The 20275-nt window shown below is 45.8% G+C and overlaps 2 protein-coding genes across 6 annotated transcripts in view; one reads left to right on the top strand and one right to left on the bottom strand.

The window, feature by feature from the left end:
* The window catches only part of LRIG1 (leucine rich repeats and immunoglobulin like domains 1), a 90337-nt gene extending 78620 nt beyond the window's left edge, over positions 1-11717 (top strand). The window contains exons 12-19 of the mRNA XM_051627153.1: positions 923-1086; positions 2707-3027; positions 3671-3952; positions 4524-4943; positions 6209-6331; positions 6938-7084; positions 8198-8506; positions 8703-11717. Coding sequence (XP_051483113.1) covers positions 923-1086; positions 2707-3027; positions 3671-3952; positions 4524-4943; positions 6209-6331; positions 6938-7084; positions 8198-8506; positions 8703-8914 — 1978 coding nt within the window. The 3' untranslated portion in view covers positions 8915-11717. The remainder of the gene's footprint in view (positions 1-922; positions 1087-2706; positions 3028-3670; positions 3953-4523; positions 4944-6208; positions 6332-6937; positions 7085-8197; positions 8507-8702) is intronic.
* A 2651-nt stretch (positions 11718-14368) lies between these two features.
* The window catches only part of SLC25A26 (solute carrier family 25 member 26), an 83034-nt gene continuing 77127 nt past the window's right edge, over positions 14369-20275 (bottom strand). For 2 of the 5 annotated variants that reach the window (XM_051627156.1, XM_051627158.1), the window contains one exon: positions 14538-14846. In XM_051627156.1, the coding sequence (XP_051483116.1) occupies positions 14697-14846 (150 nt within the window). In that variant the 3' untranslated portion in view covers positions 14538-14696. Of the gene's footprint in view, positions 14847-17382; positions 17424-19583; positions 19658-20275 lie in introns of all 5 variants that reach the window. The other 3 variants (XM_051627157.1, XM_051627155.1, XM_051627154.1) reach the window with 3 other exon arrangements.

Below are 20275 nucleotides of genomic sequence, written 5' to 3'. Positions count from 1 at the left end.
GGATCAGACTGGGTTTCCTAGGATCTTGGACCAAACCAGACCAAAGTCTGAATCCTGTTGGTGTAAACTTACAATTCTTCACTGGCCTCAGAGCTATGCTGAGCCAAAATTTGGCCTACAATATTTCAGAGAAATAAACCCTGAATCTCCCCTTTTATTTGGCCCTTTTTCACAGCTCTTCCCTTAACAGGAGGTCCTAAGTTACTGTTAAGATGCTGAAAAGTCTTGTGTTTTTCTTTCCAAACTAGTCTCTGTTTGTATTGGGTTTACAAAATGTCTTTGATCATTTCTCTCCCACTGCTTCAGTTAATCAGTAAACAGCCTCAGCTACACCTCTTGCCCTGGTGATGCTGGTGTGTGAGCAGCGAAGGCAGGCAGGGGCCTCTCCACTTAAACCTCTGGTGTTGGCTACTGAGGGAGTGACACATCCTATGGCAGGAACTTGGCATCTTCTTACTGTTCAGTAATTAAGCCCTGAATTCATTCCCCACCAAAGATGCTCAAACCACAGAGGCAGAGAAGGAGCATGAGTGGTAATTAGATATGAGAAATGGGAGCAGGATGGGCTGTATTGTTGACTTGAGCCTCTGCTGCGGGTCTCCTTTGTAGATGATCTGCCTTGGTTTCTCTCACTGCTTGTCTGTTCCTGGGATCACTCTGGAAGTTGGTTAACAAATATAAGGTACTAAGGAGTGTCACTGGAGGACAGGAGTGGGTTGCTCTATGTGGAGATGAAATGCTGTTAAATGTGTTATGTCTTTAACATTAGTGCCTAGAGGACAGCCCCGTGGTCCTTTTTTTTCTTTCTACCCATGCTGGGAGGGAGGGAGGAATGTGTCTAACATGAAAGGGCTGTGAGTTTTCCAGCCTTCTCTTCTTGCAGGACTCACAGCAGGCTCATGTTGGTTTTGTTTCCCTGCAGCCACATAAACAGTGACAGCTTCCTCTGCGATTGCCAGCTGAAATGGTTGCCCCAGTGGTTAGTTGAGAAAGAGCTGCAATCCTTTGTGGTGGCCACCTGCGCCCATCCTGAGTCACTGAAAAGCAAGAGCATTTTTGCCATCCTGCCAGAAAGTTTTGTATGTGGTAAGTCTTGCCTGTGTGTTTTGAGGTTGTATGAAGGGTAGGACTCACTTGGGAAACATTTTCTTTGACTACTAGCATGTTATTACGAGAGGGTTCCTGTTTTGTTTTGTTACTCAGTGGGATCAAAGGGAGCCCAAGCCTGTGTCTTAAAATTTGTCATTGGCTACAATTTATTTCCCACCAAAACCACATAGCACATTGCTTGCATCTAGTGTGTTCCTTACAGTGCTCCTTGAGTATTAAATCAAAAGGGACTAATGCTTGTTCCAGTTCCAGATGGGGCTGCAGAGACTTCCCCAGTCCTCTTGGTTTGATACTGCCAAGACTGCAGCTATAATTTTTTTTCACTCTAGTGTTCTGAGCTTCTTCTCTGGCTTTGTGTTCTTCACTTGTCTTTTCTCCCTCTTAGAAATAACAGAGGGAAAAAAAAAAAAAAAAAAAAAAAAAAAAGCAGAGGAGACTCACTCCATCACAGCTACATAAAAATGATCAGAGGAGTTCAAAGTGATGCTGTTCATGCATCCAGCTTTTGGGCAAAATAAAGGCCTGGTTTGGTAAGCCAAGCTCTGTGCTGTGGAGCCAACCAGTGTGGATCCTGGGAGGAGCTACACATGGCTGTCTGATGAAGGAAAAACGAGCTTTCAAAAACACTGTTTAACCAAGTTGAATGCATGACTTGCATTGAACATAGAGCAAAAGCTTTGTTCCAGCTGCTGTCCCACATCCCTCTCGATCCCCAAGCAATAGGGCTCTGCCTAGGTGGCCTCTGTCTGAGCAAGCCTGGGAGGCTGTGTTCATCTGGAAGAGGAGATTGTGAAGGCTCTATCCCCACAGCAACATCATAAAGTGAAGACAGCTTTGCTTCTCTGGTGCCTGCCAAGTCCTCCAGGCACTAGTACTCTGGTTCCAGAGGCCTGGCTGTTTAATTAAACCTTAGTCAAATATTAAATTACACCATTTGTAGAAACCTAATAAATGAATCTGCTTGGAACCTTGCTAAAACCAACAGTCTTCAGGGCACAGAGTGTGCAAAGCTTTCCACCCCCGACGGGTGACAGGCAAATACAGCTGCTTCTGCTTTGAGAGCGCGTGCTGCGGTCACCTTGCTCGTGAGCTTCTATCCCTAGAGGTGGCACTTTCCACCCTGTAAGTGTCCTTATGCTCTCCCCTCCTGCTTCACACTAATACAGGCCTGAATGTGAAGTTCTAAGTTCAGTATTGCTCTTCTGCATGGGTTGTACAAGGAAGGATATTTTCTTTAGATCATAGTATCCTTCTGAGGTTCCACTCCATTGGTGAAGAGAGACAGGTATATTCTATGTGTCTGAGATCTCCAAGTGACCATCTCAGTCCAAGGATTACAGAAGGCACCAGAGGAACTAGTGTAGACCAGCCACTCAGTGGAGTTGTGCATGGCACATCTGCATGGCAGAGCCAGTCTCCATCTTGGAGAACTTTGCAAGAGCAAGCTCCTCTCCTGGGGTAGGCAGCAGTGGCTGTCAAAGCAGATGTGCAGTGTCATCTTTCACTTCTCCACTGCTCCTTTCTCATTGCATCTCTTTGCTTGCTCCAGTCTTTCCTTATAGTCCAGAACTAACTATGCCTTCTGTTTCCTCTTAGATGATTTCCTCAAGCCACAGATCATCATCCAGCCTGAGACAACAGTGGCCGTCCTTGGGAAGGACATCCGTTTCACTTGCTCAGCTGCCAGCAGCAGCAGCTCCCCCATGATGTTTGCATGGAAGAAAGACAACGAGATGCTGCACAATGCTGAGATCGAGAACTTTGCCCACGTGCGGGCGAAGGGTGGGGAGGTGATGGAGTACACCACCATCCTGCACCTCCGGCATGTCACCTTCACCCACGAAGGGCGTTACCAGTGCATCATCACCAACCACTTCGGCTCTACCTACTCCAACAAGGCCCGACTCACTGTTAATGGTGAGTAGGAAGCTGCTTTCTCATTCCTTTCCTCAGCCTGTATTGGTACAATTCTTTGGGACCCACTTCTGGCAGGCAGTTACTCCTGAGGGTCCATTCCTGATGGTGAGGAGCTCCTAAACTCTCCACACCAGCTGCCTGCAACTCAGTGTGGCTGCTGAGAAATGCCATGGGAGGAGCACGTGCCAGGCTTGTGGTGGCTGCCATCCAGCCAAGCACTTGAGCATGTTCTTAACAGCTTGAGCCACCTCTCTGGCTCTTCCAGTAGAGTCTTTGCCCAATGAAACAAGGCAATGAAAATACAAAAGGATACCAAAAAGAGGGACTATAATGTAAGTTCTCTGTAGGAGAGATAATGGGGTTTGTTTCCAGGTTAATTGCAGAAGAAAATTACCTTTGATACCAGCTCTAATGCTCCTGAGTGGGTGGAGTTTTGGACACTGCAGAGAGGTATATGCTGTAGAAACACAGGGTTAGGCCTCAGCAGTTCAGCTATATCCTGCAAGAGTAGCTTGCCATCTTCTTGCCTCTGGTGATTATCAAATCCATCTCCTGCCTAGCAAGGTAAACAGTTAGAACTGCCCAGAAGATGGTGTTTCCCCCATGGAATTGCTCATCCCTTTTTCTTGTTTTTCTTTATCAGTGTTGCCCTCGTTTCTCAAAACTCCCCACGACATCACCAGCCGGACAGGGACAACGGCACGGCTGGAGTGTGCAGCTGAAGGACACCCCACCCCACAGATTGCCTGGCAGAAGGACGGGGGCACGGACTTCCCTGCGGCCCGGGAGCGCCGCATGCACGTCATGCCCGACGATGACGTCTTCTTCATTACAGACGTGAAGATTGAAGACATGGGTGTCTACAGCTGCACAGCACAGAACTCTGCGGGGTCTGTGCTTGCAAATGCCACCCTGACTGTGCTGGGTAAGATGCGTGAGTGCCCCCGAGAGACCAAGTGGTCTAGAAGTGGGAACTGGAAGGGATTGCTGTTCAAGCTCTTCAGGAGTTGCAGATGCAGAAAAGAGACAAGGAGGCAGTGCTGTGTGTTGGTTGTTTCATTCTTTTACACTGTAGTTACCTAATGAAAATTCCCTTGCTAATTAAAAGAAGGAGCCATGAGTTGCATTTCCTCTTGTGCCAAGGAAGCCCCTCCAAGCACCTTATTTCCTGCCTGGCAAAATTACTTTAAAAGGAAATTGCACTCCATCTCTTCTGCCCTATGAAACAGTTCATGTGTGTCAGCCATTGCCTCTTGTGCTCAGGGGTTTATTTCTTGGGAAGACCTAACACCAGCTGGTTGTGGGAAGGCCTTGGTTGTGCTAGTTCTGTCACGGTGTGCAGCTGCCATGCTCCTGGCCCCATGGCTGCCTGGTGCATTTGGCATGGTGCATGCCTGCTGTGTATTTCTCATCAGGAACATCAGTTACGTTCAATATTGTTAAATCTGTTGTTACACTGTCCTCAGGTCTTAATTACCATGTTTATTCTCCTGCAGAGACCCCATCTTTGATTCACCCACTGGAAGACCATGTAGTGTCTGTAGGTGAGACTGTGGCTCTTCAGTGCAAAGCCACAGGGAGCCCACCTCCCCGCATCACCTGGCTGAAAGGTGACCAGCCCCTGGTCATGACAGAAAGGCATCACTTCACCTCCAGCAACCAGCTTCTGATCATCAGGAATGTTGTTTTGGAAGATGCTGGGAAATACACCTGTGAAATGTCCAACACCCTGGGGACAGAGCGTGCACACAGCCAAGTGAGCATCTTGCAGTCTCTTGGCTGTAGGAAGGACCGTACCACTGTGGGGATCATCACCATTGCTGTGGTCTGCAGCATCGTGCTGACCTCCCTGGTCTGGGTCTGCATCATCTACCAAACCAGGAAGAAGAGTGAAGAATACAGCGTCACCAACACAGGTAGCTCTGCTCTCCTGCCATGGCTTTCTCTAACTTTTTTTGCTTTCAGACTTCCCACTGAGCCTGAGTTGGCATGACAGGTACCACACCATCACACTGGAAAAGCAGTTGGCTTACTTCATGGTTCTCTTGGCTCACAAAGCTGGAACCAGCTTTCACTTGCTGCTGAAGCATGTTCAGAGCTGCATTTCTCCTCTTGGCTGGCTCTTCAGAAAGGTCTTTTCCACTTGGCAGTAGTTTCATCCATTGCTTTGCTACCTTGATTTTCCATGACCATAAATGATAACTCTTGAGACAGTCTAGATTATGTCCACAATGCTGGGAACCTTATTCTTGGGAATCTGTATTTTCCAAGACTGTATTGAAAACATTGAAAAATGAGACTCTGAGGCTGGAAACCCTTTTTTCCATGTTGCCTCTAAGAGCTGTTGTAGCCCTGCTGATGAGGCACATCCCTCACTTGTTAGAGGAAGAAGCAGTGTTTATGGCTTCCTCCTGATAGTCAAAGGGGATAATTTGGTGCTGAAATAAGTGGTGCAGTGAGAAAAAAACCCTCCTGCTGCTGTCAGTGTTATGCAGCCTCTGAACAGAAGTATGGAAGAACCAGCTTAAGGCTTCCCCACCCTGCTGGGATTCCCAGTCTTCCTATATTACATTTCGATATAGTACAACATACGATTTTAAATACATAGGCTCAGTAGGACATCTTGGATACCGTATGACCAGCGTAATGTGTCAATGGAATTTTTATTCCCCCTTTTTTCACTCCTGAAAACCTAAGGCTTCATGCCTTGAATAATTCCGTTTCACTTGGTGTTTGTTTGACAGGGATGGCTGAGGGGCTTAGACTGCCTTGCCTACTTAAGTGAATCAATCAGTTCTCCTGAAGTCTGTCACTCGTGACTGAGAGGGAGAGAACTTGAGTCCAATGAGGTCCTCTCCATTTCAGGGGAAGTGGAAGGATTTGTTCTGAAGAGACAGGTCCACCATCACCTGGCTTGTACTCGCTGTGCCAAATGCAAACACTCAAAATGGCTTTATCAGCACTCTCTCTCACACATTTAAATTTTGGAAAATCAGGAGTGGGGCTCCTGAGGGAATGGAGTATGTAGGCAGTTTGGTTTCCATTGCATCTATAGAAAAATACCGCTTGTAGATTTGGTCCCAAATCTTTCTTGAAAAATGTGATTTTTTTACATGCCTTTGAAAACAGATGCCTTTATATCCTACTGGGACCTGACGTTTCTTTGCTCCCGTTGCTCTAGATGAGACTATTGTGCCTCCAGACGTGCCAAGCTACTTGTCCTCACAAGGGACCCTTTCCGAGCGGCAGGAAGTGGCCGTCAGAGCGGAGCCCCCGCAGCCCAACGGGCACATAGACACCAACGGTGAGAAACCCTTTCCTTTTTCTGTCATGCTGCATCTGAACTTGAGGGAGGAAGAAAGCAGAGTACAAAATACTTCTGTGCTTGTTACGAGTTATCTGAGAGATCTTCACAATGTAATTCTCCATCTACTGCATTTATGCAGAACAAGAATCTTTCACTTCCCAAAGGGATCCTCTCCCAGTAAGGACAGCGTTCCATATGAGCAGGCTGCTTCAGAAGCTGCTCAGTCAGGCCTTAAGGACTATTTTTTTGCTAATTTTGCATTAGTTCTTTGGCACCAGAGCTACCCATAGTTAAGCTCTAGTAGAAAATACATTAGCATTATTGCCTGGCCCTGCCTTCAGGCATAGAAATTTAATGCTGTGATTTTACAGTATTTAAACACAGCATATTAGGAAGGCTAAGTTAAGCATTCTGAACTAAGATTCTCCTGAGAGTGTTGCACATTGCCTTAAAATTGTCTATTTATCTCTGCTGCTATTTTTTTCTCCCTTTCACAGCTTTTACAGTAGAAATGGTCTTATTTCTAATTTGTTAGTCTTCACAAGTCATTTAACTTGAGAGCAGATGGTTGTAATCTTTAGCCAGATGGTTTGTTTGTTGCAGGTATGTGTCAGACTGATGCTGGAAGGTGTCCAGATGTTGAAGCTCCCACTGTAGGTTGTAGACAGCCAAAGTTGTGTATCAGCTATAATAAGGACACATGGAAAACCGAAGACATGGCTGATGGAATGCTTGTTCCAGATAAGACAGGTACAAAATCCATTAATCTGGAAAGGTATTTCATGTTTGTACAGATCAGAAAGCCTTCCAAGTCAGACAGCATTAAGAAACTGTTACCTTCAGAAGAAAAAAAAACCCAGAATGATTCTCAGGTGTGAGCACAGTAAATTTACCTTCTGCTGGTTCCTTTGATCCTCTGTCAAACTTGGATAGTTTGAATTTGAGGAACCATCAGAAAGAGGTGGACCAGAGCTCATGAAAGCCATTCCTTGCAGCTGGCTGATTGGTATTTTGATTTGAGCTATCCCTAAAACGTGAGAGCACTTTCAGACTGAAGATATTATAATTTTTTCATGCTCTTTAAAGGGGCTGTTGACTTCAAAGCTCAGCTTTTTTTTTGCCTTTTTTTTTTCCCCCAAATGTAAAGGTTGTTTTGGTCACTACACCTGCCTCTGCTCTTTGCCAGTTTCTTGAGTGTTGCACTTAAACTTTTCTATTTTTAGGATGCAGTTCCTGTTCTCATGCTGTATTGTAACATCCACAGAAAAACAGCCAGTGAAGCAAATTTTCTGTCTAGGAAAAACTGTAAAGTTTAATTATGGAAAGTTGTCAAGTGCTCTAAGGAAACTTAACTTTCAACATTTAGAAACTCCTTCCTGCTTTGAATTCTGCTCTTACTACCACTAACAGTAACAAAACATCTTGAAGTAACAATGGGAGATGACAGTGATCTCTGTAAAGCAGCAGCACAAAAATAAAGAAGGTAACTTGGTATTTTAAAGCAGGTACAGGAAAGTTCTACTTTCTTTTTCTACCATGAATAGAAAAATCTGGGAAAGGAAATAAATGCACAGTTTGTTGAAAAAAAAAAAAAAAAGTAGGGGAAAAAGCCCAAACATACTAAACCTTATTAATTGGAGCTGCAACTCTGATAGCTACAGAGTTCTGAAAAACACAGGTATTTACTGGCCCTGTATAAACCCAAGAAGTGTCCGTGTTATTTAGTGAGAGATTCCCACACTGCTGAGGGACAGATGAACCAAACAGAGCTGCCTTTTCCTTCCGCAAGTCCTGTGCTTCAGTGCTGACAACTTTTCAGCTGGTTCATCTCCATTTGTTGCTGTTTCCCTTCCTCCCTGACAGGCTATGGGCTGCCAGTCGTGTGCACGGACTGCAGTGGCAGCACAGACAGCATGAACGTCCATATTTTCCCCAAGGACTCAGAGTTCTACTCTGAGAGCCTTAAGACTATGGATAATACCTACCCAAGTGCACTGAGCAGCAAGGAACGCCCCAGGAAGAGGGGTGCAGGCACCAGCCCTCTTCACCCTCAGCCCCGCAACGGGATTGCCAGCGGCAAGCGGATGGAAACCGACGGGACCCTCTACCCCAGCAACCACGACAGAATAGGAGCCGTGAGCACCACCAGCCCGCTGCTTGCAGACCAACATGGTACGTGTTCCCTTGGAGAAGTCTCTTCTCCCCAGATGCCATAAAATACCATCTGATTTATACCAGAGCCCTGCTTTCTCCTGTGAGCTTTTTTACCTGGCTCAAGGTCATGAATGATAGTGGCAGGGTTAGTTTTATGAGGAGCGTGGGCAAGCTGAGCATCAGCTAATCACGTTGGTTCTTTGGTTTCTTGCAGGGCCTTCAGAGCTTAACAACCTTAATTTGGTGAGAGCTTCACCGGCAGGAGGGTCATTAAAGCAACTGAATGTGCTTCCTGAAATTTCCCCAACACTACTGGATTTGCAGAGTGAAGCAGAAGTGAAACAGGCCCTCCTGTCCAACGGCCACGCATCCCAGCCCTGCAACTCCCTTCCTGAGGTGAAGCCACCCAACAGATCGCTGGACTGAGAGGACAGGCTGCCATGTGCAAATTAACAAACATGCTATTATGGTTTTTTAATTATTTTTTTTTTTGCACAGAGTATATAGGCTACTTACTTCTACCTCAAATCTTGAACTGATGACCTGTCAAAGGCAAATAACTGAGGTATGAGAAACAAGCTTGTATGGGGAACAAACTCCTGTTCGAGCGTCATCTGTTTGTATATAGTTTAAAACTTCCCTGAGAAGTATGAAGCATTCAAAAGTTGACTTGCATATGAAGCACATAAATGCAAGGGATTATTGTGTAAAGAGAAAAGTATTTGATACAATTGTACATAAGAGTTTTCATATATAAATATATATATATATAAAAATATATATATATGTCTTTTACAGAGGCTATTTTAATCTTTAGTGCATGGAAAACTGAGTGAAATTTTACAATTTTGGCAATATTGTTTCCAGTATCAGGTTGCTGTTAAACTTTGTGAGAGAAATAATTCTGGTGCCTTAAATGCATAAGCAGAACTTTTAAAAGCCAGACTGTTCCAAAGGGATTGTCCCTTTTTCATGGAAGTTCCTTTAAATCAAGTATCAATTGGGTTACTTAGCACAAATTTCCTTCCCCTTTGAAATTTATTGCACTTAACACATTTAAACAGAGATCTTAAAGTGTTTCAAATGAACTTGATAGGAAAAAAACCACATACAGTGAGCCATTACATAGCAACCTGATTTTTTTTTCCTGTTGGTGGAAGAACTTAAATTCCATTACTTTTCAAAACTGCATCAAAATTAGGATTTCAACTGTGTGTGATATGAGTGGACCACACAAGAGGCACTACATAACCCAGCAACAGCACAGAGCCCCAAAACAACCAGACAAAAAGGCTGTCATGATTAGTGAGCAGTCGTTACCAAAATAAATAATTCATGCAGTAAACTGTGGGGTGGTCTCATACATTGCACCATTCCAAAAAAACATCATGGCAGGAGGCATTCCCTGGCCATAAGTGCTGTTACAGCACAGATCACCTACAGACCTGATTGCAAAAATTTGCCCTCCCAAATGCATGTAGCTTTACCTGTATAAGGTGCATATAAAGATGAACAACCTAGCTCTGTTTAGCAGGAATAACCCGTGCCACTATAGTGCATTTTCACCCCCCCCCCCCCCAAATAATAAATATGTTCGGGAGGGGGCTTGAAACCATAGAGCTGTTTTGACAACAAAACTAAAATCGTACTCTTAAGCTGACAGCTGTACTGTTAATTCCTCTGGTACTTCTTTTTTTCCTGCAACACAATATTCTGCTTTCTTGTTGAACACCATTACCCCCCCTCTGCAGCCAGAAAATACCTGCTTCAAATGAATTCTGCTACTTTGTGTAGCAATTCTAGGCTATTCAGAAAGGTACTCACTTCGAAGTGAAACTACAGTTGGAAGTACTCCGTTAAATGGAAATGCCCCAGGTATTTGTATGTGGTCTTTTAAGTTCATTCATGAATAAGGGGGGGGGGGAAGAAATGCCCACGTTGGTCAAACAGATATTTGTCACTTATAACTTCACTATGATGCTTTTTTATTTATACAAAGGCTGCTTTCTGTTGGTGTTGGTACCTGTGGATGGAGGACTCCCTTCCAGTTACTTGTAATTTGAGTTCTGCTAACATGAGGTTGCTAACTCTGGTGATGACTACTTCGGGGAAAGGTTTATTTGGGGTTTTGTCACTTTTTTCTTTAGAAGCAACTCAAATGCCAGTTCCACTGAAGCAGAGTATGGTGGAAATGCACCTTTGCTAGTACCATGGCCCAGAACAAGCACCAGAAATAAGGGCAGAAACTGGTCAGATCCATGACCTGGGAATCTGAGTGCTAGTGTCCTGTCCAGCCTTACCTTGAGGAGCAACCACCTCCTGTGAGGGAAATACCTCTGGCTGTTGCCCAGTAGCTGCTGGTGAGTTTCACTGTAGACTGTCCAGCTGACCCTGATAGAGCAAGGCATAATTCAGCCTGTACCTGTCTGTATCAGCTCCTGACTATGGACACATTTGCACTTTGAGACAGGTGGCGGATTATGGAGTGAAGAGGACTTCTTGCAAGGACAGGTGGTGATGGGATGAGGAGGAATGGTTTCCAGCTGAAAGATAGCAGATTAGATTAGATCAGATTTTTAGGAAGAAATCCTTTTCTGGAAGTGTTCAGGGACAGGTTGGATGGGGCTTGGAGCAGCCTGGTTTTGTGGACGGTGTCTAGTTCATCTTCAAGGCCCCTTCCAGCCCAAACCCTTCTGTGATTCTATGAGTGCCAAGTTTATTTAAAGCAAAGGAAATGGATGTTAAGAAAATTATAAACTGAGCATAATTTTCCTTTTACTCAAAGGAAAAGTATGTTTCAGAACTGAATTGCAAGGTGAAAACAGTGGAACTGGGGAGATGGGAATCATTTAATGGACTAATTTTGCTGGCAGAAATGTCATCACCATTGCAGATACAAAGCATATTTGCCACATTAACATTTGAAAATAATGTTACTGAATAAAGTTAACTGCCTAATGTTATGACTTCCACTAAATATGTGAATTTGCTGCTTCTAAGAGGCAATGTGAAAGAGGAAGTATTACTTTTGTGTACAAAGTTATTTATTTATTAGAAAATTTGGTACAATGTTGTACATTGAAAAACATGTAAGATATTGAAGTGTCTAACAAATGGCATTGAAGTGTCTTTAATAAAGGTTCATTTATAATATTACAGCTGTTTTGTTGAGAGTGAGCTTTCGGGAGTTTCAGTTGAAAACTAAATAAAATTCTAATCCATTGCTTTACTCCTTTCTGTCTTTCTCTGATGAAAACAGACTGCCTGCCAAAATACTCACTCCTGAAATTCTAATTTAGCACAAGATGCTGTAGATCAGCATGAGACACTGGCAACCTGATTTGTGGATAGGGTGGAATTTGGGGGCTGTACTGAAAGATACAATAAAGAATTCACAAGAAATATATTTCTAATGTATCAACTTGCTTAAGTATCTGGCAAGTACCCTTATCTTGGCACTGAGAATGGAACAGAGGGGGTGTGTGCACATGTGTGTAAGTATGTAAGAAAAATGGGGCCAGGACAGCACCAGGCTCAGCTGCAGTTGTGAACACCTCTGACTTTTTCCAACCAAACCCCACCCTGTATGGAAATTCCAGAGGCAGCTGGAATTCTTGCTTTAACTAAGAATTGCAAATCAGTTTCTGGATATTAAAAAAAAAAACTATTTCCTCCTCCAAATTAAAACTTTCGGTAAAAAGCAGGTTTTCTGAGACTATGCTGATAAATCCCTTAACACACAGATAAAGTATTTTAAAATTAAAAATTAAGAGCCTTGTACCTCATCTTAAGATTCAAGCTTTGTTATTCCATATTAGCCCAAGTAATGGGCTAAAATTAATTTTTCAAGTTTACCAAAACTTGAAATAAACTTTGCTAAAGTTCAAGGCAAACAGGCAGTAGGAGAAATTAAAAAACAACCCACCACCATTTTTACATCTTTCTCCCCTGTTGTCCTGTAACAGCATAATTTTTCAGCAGGATTAGACAAATCAGTGTTCAGAACAGCCCTGGCTCTCACTTGCCTGGTGCCATTCCCAGGAGACCGAGTCCTTCGCAACAGGTCTGGGGTGCGGAGCCCATCCATCAGCACAAGGGAGGAGGAAGGAAGCACTTGGGGGTCTAGCTCTCCACCCCCATTAGGATTGCTAAAACAATTTTACTAGTTGATTTGGTTATTCAAGTTTGGTTTTTTTAAAATAAAATTTTTTAAAAATGCAGTGATGACAAGAACTGATTATGCAAACATTAAGTAACAAAAATGCAGCATTTGGACCCGCCAACTCTCTCATCATGTTTAAAGAGCTTTAATAGAAAATATGTTAGCTTTTAAGACAGGGTAATAAATCTAACACCCCCCCCCACCCCCCAAAATTGGGTCTGCTCTATATATAACTTCATAAAAGAGACAACCTTAAGAGTGGCAGGAAGCCCTGCTACACTGTGCCCTGGAAACAGGTGGAATTAACCAGCCGCTTTGGGACTTGGCTGAAATTCCCCATTTTAATTGGATTATTTTTGAGAATTATGTCCTTTGTTCTGCATGTTTTACTTGTTTGCCAATTATTTTCTAAATTTTGGGCTCAAAAACCCAGTCTTGTTACTATGTCTTGACAACAGTGTAATTAACCCCCAGCCTTTGTAAAGCCCCATCTGTGTGAGCTTCAGCTCCCCCTCCCCGTTCTTGCACTAACCTGGTTTGGCATTTGTTCTCCCTGGGCCCAGCCTCCCTTCTCCTCTCTGCCTTCCTAAAGAGAACAACCACCTCCAAGTTGAATTCCAGCACCCCAGGGAAGCACGTCATCGCAGGTGTGACTTCAGGCAGTGCAGAAGTGTTGTGCCCTTGCACAGGAGGCACAGACCAAGCGGTGCCGCCAGGTTGAAGCCAAAGGCCTGGGTGCTGCTGTGGCTGTGCCAGCCCTGCTGCCTCGCTCAAGCCTGACCCCAGGCACTCAGTGCATCGAGTCCCTGCTCCCAAGGCATAACCCCCCTACTCACCCCACACAGTGCCTGTGGCAGCCATCACCCACCTCCTCACCCCCATGTGCAAGGAGCCCCTCAGCCTCCAAGTGCCCAAAAGTGTGAGCTGCCACTGCCTGATCCAGCCCTTTTACCCCCCCACGCTGATGCAGCCCCAGGAGGGTCTGTTTGGTGCGTGCTGAAGACACTCACCACAGCAGCTCAGCTGTGCCTGCCCAGGTGTCCCCACGCAAACACCTTCCACATCCAAACATTTTCAAGCACCACTTAGCCAAGTTGTTGCTGTAAACTTGGGGCCCCCCAGCCCAGACTCTGGTCATAAATCTGAGTAATTTCAATAAGGCCTTTTCACCAAGCTCTTCCCTGCACCATTTTGGCCACTGCAACTTCTCTCTCCTGAGAGAGCAAGAGCAGAGGTCTGCTCTGCCTGCCAGCAGCCCCCTGAGAGCCCTCAGATCCATCTGTCCATCACAGGAGAACTTGTGTGCTCTCCCTGCTTCGCCCTCCCAGCCTCCCTCCTGGGCTTCAGCATTTCCAACCTCCTGCTCCTTCAGCTGCTGAGGGAGGAAGACCAAAAGAAGGCAAAGCTGCGTATCTTTGCACAAGCACAGCCGTAAAGTAATACAACCCATGCTTTTACTGGAGAAATATGAGTCTAATTAATAAAGCTGCACTGGCTACCACACAGGAATGCTTGCTGAGCACCTGTAGGTATAAACAGGAATATAAACTTTCACAAATACAGCTCAAATCAGAAACAAATGGATTATTGTCTTTTACAAAGAGCTCTCCCAACCTGGAATACTTGCAGTGCTGCTGGAGGGCAGCAGGCTGTAACTCTATCAGCCCCTTCCCCATCCAGAAAAACCCTCCCTGTGTTATGAGGCAGGTGCCACTGGATTATGAAAACTCGCTTTATTTCAGCCTCCCCTCTCAGCCCACAATCTGGAGGTTTAGAAAACATTTCCCCTGCAGGAGTTCTAATAACGCCTTTCTCAGCCACCGTAATTAGCTGTTTACCCCCCAAACATGACTTTTTTGGCACGACTCTCACAATGACCTCACTCACTTTCCATGCAGGAAAATTTCATGTTTGGGAAATTGGATTATTGGAGGATTTACTTTTCTTCAACAGTGAAAGCGGCGCTCAGAAGGCTGAACAGCTGCTCCGGCACTGCGAGGGGTGGCAGGAGGAAGGCTGCATTCCTGGGCAGAATCCTCTTCCAGCTCAGCAGCTTCTGCAGCTCTTCGGTGGCCACCGACAGGACCAGCCCGGCTGGGTCAGAGCAGCAGCTGGCGAGTCTTCTCGTATGTCCCAAGGAAGATGAAGCCTCCCAGGCTGATGGCTGCCATCCGCGGGACAACGCCTGCAAACAAGCTGAAGGCAAAGGAAAGGCAGCTTCAGAGGATGAACGGAGAGTGCATAGAGCAGGGGCTTTGGAATACAAAGCCAAGAATAACTCTCTTGCTGGTTTCTTAGATCCCACCCCATTGCTCATGGAAGGAACCTGCCTGGGCTTCCCTAACAGTACTCCCAAGCCTTATGATTTTTAACCCCTCCCCACACTCAGGTGCAGAAGCAAAGGTGTAGGAGGCTACGGGCCACCTTGTGGAAAGAAGAGCTCAGACACATCCCCATGAAGGGCTCCAGACAGATGGGAAGCCTCCCACTCTCCACCACCCCTACCCAGTCTCAGCAGAGGGACCCCCTCTCTCTGGCACAAACCTCTCTACCCCACAGACAGCCCTGCTCACCCCAGTGGCTCATTCCCATTAACATCCAACACGGAGCAGCAGGGCGGGAGCAGGAACAGCTGCACCTTCAGCCACCATGATTTTGAGGTGCCTGATCCTAATAGTTTTTGGAAGTTAACAGAAAATTTGTGCAAAGCCAGATGCTCAATGCATCTAAGCTAACACCAGGTTTAACAATCTCAGGCTAGGCCAATGTACCCTCCCAGAGGATTACAGGCTTCTTTCATTGCAAGCAGTGATTAAACATCAGGCTCGACTCTGTCTGGCATCTCCCCACTGATCTATCGCCTGCACAGCAGGCGCCCTTCACAACAGGCTCTGGCTGAGCTCTCTGGAGACACTGCTGTCCTCAGGTTTCCAGCTGTGGCACTAAAAGCTGCACAGTCCTTACTATATGTCCATGGTAATTCCTAGTGAGACCTGGCTGTGCAGGAGATGCAGGCACTCCCAGGGCTCTCAGGAGCTCTCTGCTCCCTGCCCTTGCCCAGCCACTCACGCTGTGCTGGGGAAACCTCTGGCTGCAGTAACTGGTTTTCGTTGTAATGAGCTTTGCTAAGGAGCCTGGAGCACACAGGCAGATGGAAACATTTTATGGCTTTACTAGACAGCAATTGGGTCTATTACCATAATGACAGCTTTAAAACAGAGTAATTTGTACAAGGCATGTACGGACAGAATGCTGATAGGGTAAATCCTACTGTGCAGCATCCCTCTCAAAATGCACCATCCTTCTCCTGCCAAATGAAGCAGCCCTCATTACAGGAGCAGTGGCAGTTATTCAGCTACAGAACAGCCCACTCGAGACACAGCTATTACACAAACAGGGGTAGATAACTAAGTTACCCAGAAGCTGCATCCCTGGCAACCTCTATTACTAACCATCACTTCCAAGAATCTTAGCTCTGCTCCCCCCAGTTTCCCTTTCCCACCTTTGACCCACATTGCCCCCATGGGCTCACTTCTAGAGAAGGGCAGAGCTGAAGAGCTCTGGGACTGCCCCAAATCTGGAAAATTGAGCTCTGGTGCAGGACCGGTCCAGACTGGTCCTCCCTGGGCCACATCTGCTCCCATCAGCAGATGAGATCAATTGAGTTTTTTTCTGCTGGCCCCTTTAGAAACCACCCCATTGGGCACAGGTCTGCTGGCTATTTGTATTTGCTATCTGTTTGTACAGATTTCACCTGGCACCCTGCTTCTCCTCCCTCCCTGCCTGGGTCCTCCCTTTTGTTTCAGCAACTCTCCCAGTTACTGGTCAGATCCAACACCAAGGTCACCCCTGCCTTTCCATCACCAACAGCTGCAGCCAAGGCACAGTGTGTCAGGGACTGGCACAGACCAAACAGGCTTTCAGGTACCGACACATCCCGCTCTCCCCAGCCCTGCAAGGAATGGCCTGGCAGAAGTCACAAAGCTGGGAATCACGTTTAAACCCCAGGGCAAGGCCTGGCTGCTGGTGTGAAACTCACACTCTGTGCCCTCCCTGACCATGTGCACATCCTCTGGGGTGCAGCTCTTCATTTCAGAGTTCCCAGCCTAACAATACACCTCATCCCATGTTTGGGCAACAACTGGGCAATGCAAAGCAAGTTCCTTCTCAACAGAGACCAACCAGGACACCTGAAGTTACCCTTTAGAAAAGGCACTGCAGTGCCTGGACACAGCAGAGAGGGGCCAATGCTAAAAAAGGCCCAGAGTGCTCAGCCACAAAACCTCCATATTATGCTCCAGATCAAAGACATGGCCAGGCTGAGAAAAGCCATTGATTTATCTGACTACAGTTCACACTGCGCTCGCTCCTGCAGGCAGCTCATGTTTTGTGAAGCAGCAAGCCCAAGGCACAGGGGCTCCTTCCACCACTCTCATTGGCACAATAGGCTTCAGAGAGCAGTGTCTAGTGCCCACTGTGCCATGCCCACCCTAACCTGGGAGCTCACCTGAGGAACCGGATGCCCAGTGCAAACTGCCAGCTACACACTAACAGGGACAAGCCACCTCACCAGATCTATCAACTCATCTTTCTCACCAATGAGTTGTGAAGCTCCACCCACGGCTTTCAAACACCACCAGCTCCTTGCATGAAAAGCAGCTGGACAAGACAGAAACCTGAATGGTTCCTCTACCCTGCTGGCAAGAGAGAAAAGGCGCAGGGATCCACTCACCCGGTCTCTATCCTACCGCCCCGCCGCAGGCCTGGCTCTTCCTAGACAAAAAGGGATGTGAAATTTCTTGGCATGAAACAAGGGGATTTACTAGGTGCAGACCAGGAAGCTGAGCCCCGCGCTCTGGTTTTAATAAGGTGGCAATAAGCAAAGCGTCTTTCTGCCCTCAGAATTCCTCCTCTTCAACTATGAGATTTATTAGAGGACCCATAAATCATTTAATGTTACAACTGGCCAAAAAAGCCTGACGTTTTTATTGTTTTTGATTAATAGATTTATAATTGGCAGCAGACATGGCAACCTCTGCGTTTATTTTTCCCAAGACTTTCTTCCTTTTCCTCACAGCTGAAGCAGCTTGGCCTCCTTTACATGTTACTTTTTCTCCAGATCACTTATTGTTTTGATTTCAACTGAATTGTGTTCCCTTTGGTCCTAGTCCACGGGTACTATCTTTAGGCAGAGTTTAATTTTGGGTTATTTAGGAAAGGGCACTGCTGAAATACCCTGAAAAGAACACAAACATACATTTTAATTTTCTGCTGTTGGCTGGGGAAGGGGGAGGTTTCCCCAGCCAAAATCTGTGCCTCTTCACACCCTTCAGAGCTCAACTTCCACTAGCAGCAGACGTGGCCTCACTTCTCCCAGTCCCTTTCAAAACATACCCTAGAGTCTATCAAGTCCCATAGGACTCAAAACTCATCCACTGCCATCTCACCTCATCATCTCAAAGAGCAAACCTGAGATAACCCATCTCTGAGCACTGCCAGGGGGCACAGCTGGACATCTTCCTGGAACTGGTGTTCAGGAACTTCCTGCAATTTGTTTTGAATTATTTCCCACGTGTAGAAAGAGGACTGAACTTTTATTAGTTGTGTGAGCTGAGATCAGATGTTAAGAGAAAACTGTCTCCTGCAAAGCTGTGATGTGTATGCTGCTTCGAGCAACAGTTCACAAGTGTTAAAACAGCACCCTGAAAGTACTGGCCACATCAAGTAGATTAAAAACCTATGAGAAATTACAATGAAAAGCCCCAAATAAAGCTTCCAAAAAACCTCAGTTTCCCATCCCAGCCAAGGGCAGGTGGAAGCCCAACCAAAGGCTGAACCTCATGGATTGGAGGAGTTGTTTAAGACATATATTCACCACACGTGGCCAATAACTGGTATGAATCATGCACTCAAAGAGGGCAAGGTGGCATAAATGAAATAGGTGTCTGTAAAAATCCATAATGATTTATAAACCCATTTATAAAAAATGTTCTACAAATGCTAGCAGAGGACTTTTTGTTCATAACACTGCTTCAAGGCTAGAAGTGAGTAAAGTGAGGGTAAAGTGAGACAGTCAAAGAGACTGGATCAACAGCACCCCAGACTTCTCTGACCAGTCAGCAGAAAGCCCAGAATGTGTCTACACTCCACTCACAGGAGGAAGCAGCCAGAGAGCTCTGCTGCTGCTCACATTTAACTCCTTGCACTCAAGCTTGCCTCAAGAAAACATTTTTGCAACAAGTGCCTCACCAGAGAAATCCAAGTGGGCATACATTGATGGCTGAAAGGACAAGTCAGGGAGCACACGGCTCCCTTTACTCTGCTCTGGCTTGTCCCTACTGCCACCACCACACTGGCATCTCATCCTCCCATCAGGCTTCATTGTAAGAACAGTGAATATAAAAAACAGATGAGACCTTGCTGGCATTTTCCAATCAGTAGGAAATTGCCAGGAGAAGGAAAAGAGTGTCCATAGAGATATGGCTCCTATATTGGCCTTCCCTGATGTCTCAGGAGGGTGATCTGCACACCTCAAGATCCATCCGTGGCACTCACTGCCACAAGGCAAAGGGCATGCCCAAAGCTGAAATGGATACAAACCACAAATGCACACATCCATGGAGAAAAGTCCGCTAAACACAAAGCCTGATGGGAAGCCCTTGCTTCCAAAGCCTGAAACTAAGCTTAGAGGTCAAACCATGGGTAAATCCCCAGTAATGCCCCATTTCTGTGCTCTTCCCTGGTCAGCACTCACAGCCAGTGCTAAAGCACACTAGGCCTCGCTGGAGGGACCTTCTTGTTCCTAGCTACCGGAGAGCTGTTCCCTGGCCCTGTCTACAGCAATTAAAAGTCTTTTCAGTATGACAGGATTTAAACGTAAGCAGACGACCCTATCCTCTCCCAACACCCAATACAAACAGAGCATGTCCTTACCCTGGCAGGCCTTGTGTCCTCCAGATGCCACTGAGGGCAGCCAGAACATTCCCACTAGCGTTGCTGGAACCAGCCTGCACCACAGAGAGACAGAGATTGGAAACTGTTGGCCAAGAGACTTATTTATTTACTGAGCTCCCTGTCCCTGGTTAGTGCTACTTTACAGCAATTACAGACATCCTCACGACCTTCTTACCCCAGGCAAAGGTTCCTTGTGTCCAGAAATAAAGGGCAGAAAAGGAAACAGAGGCACAGAACAAAATGATCACTCCAAGGTCACAGCTGGTTGGTTCAGAACTGGGTATCCAGTCCTTTCTGCAATACACTCAGCCCTACATCCAGCAAATGACACTGGAGCAAGAATTTAATAAAAACACACTCTCAAAGCACCAAGTGACATTGCTGCTCACTGCAACAGGATTTACTTAAGATTTACTTTAAAAAAACATTAATAGCATACTGCATGTGAAAATTGCCTTGAGAGCAAAACAAGAGGACAAACAGCAGGACTACAGAAAATTAAATTACATGTGTGATTTAGTTAGTGAGAGATAACTAATATAAAGCTGCTGTCTGAATGGTCTCAGAACATCCCACAGCACCATCATTCCCTTACCAATGCTGACCTGGTTGCTCAGCATGGCAGAAAGACAGAAATGAAACCCAGTTCTTACAGTTTTATCACCCACACT

The sequence above is a fragment of the Apus apus genome, chromosome 9 (assembly GCF_020740795.1).
Source record: "Apus apus isolate bApuApu2 chromosome 9, bApuApu2.pri.cur, whole genome shotgun sequence".
NCBI classification, from domain to species: Eukaryota; Metazoa; Chordata; class Aves; order Apodiformes; family Apodidae; genus Apus; species Apus apus.
The sequence above is the reverse complement of the archived record's forward strand: the minus strand, read 5'-3'. Positions and strand labels throughout refer to the sequence as shown.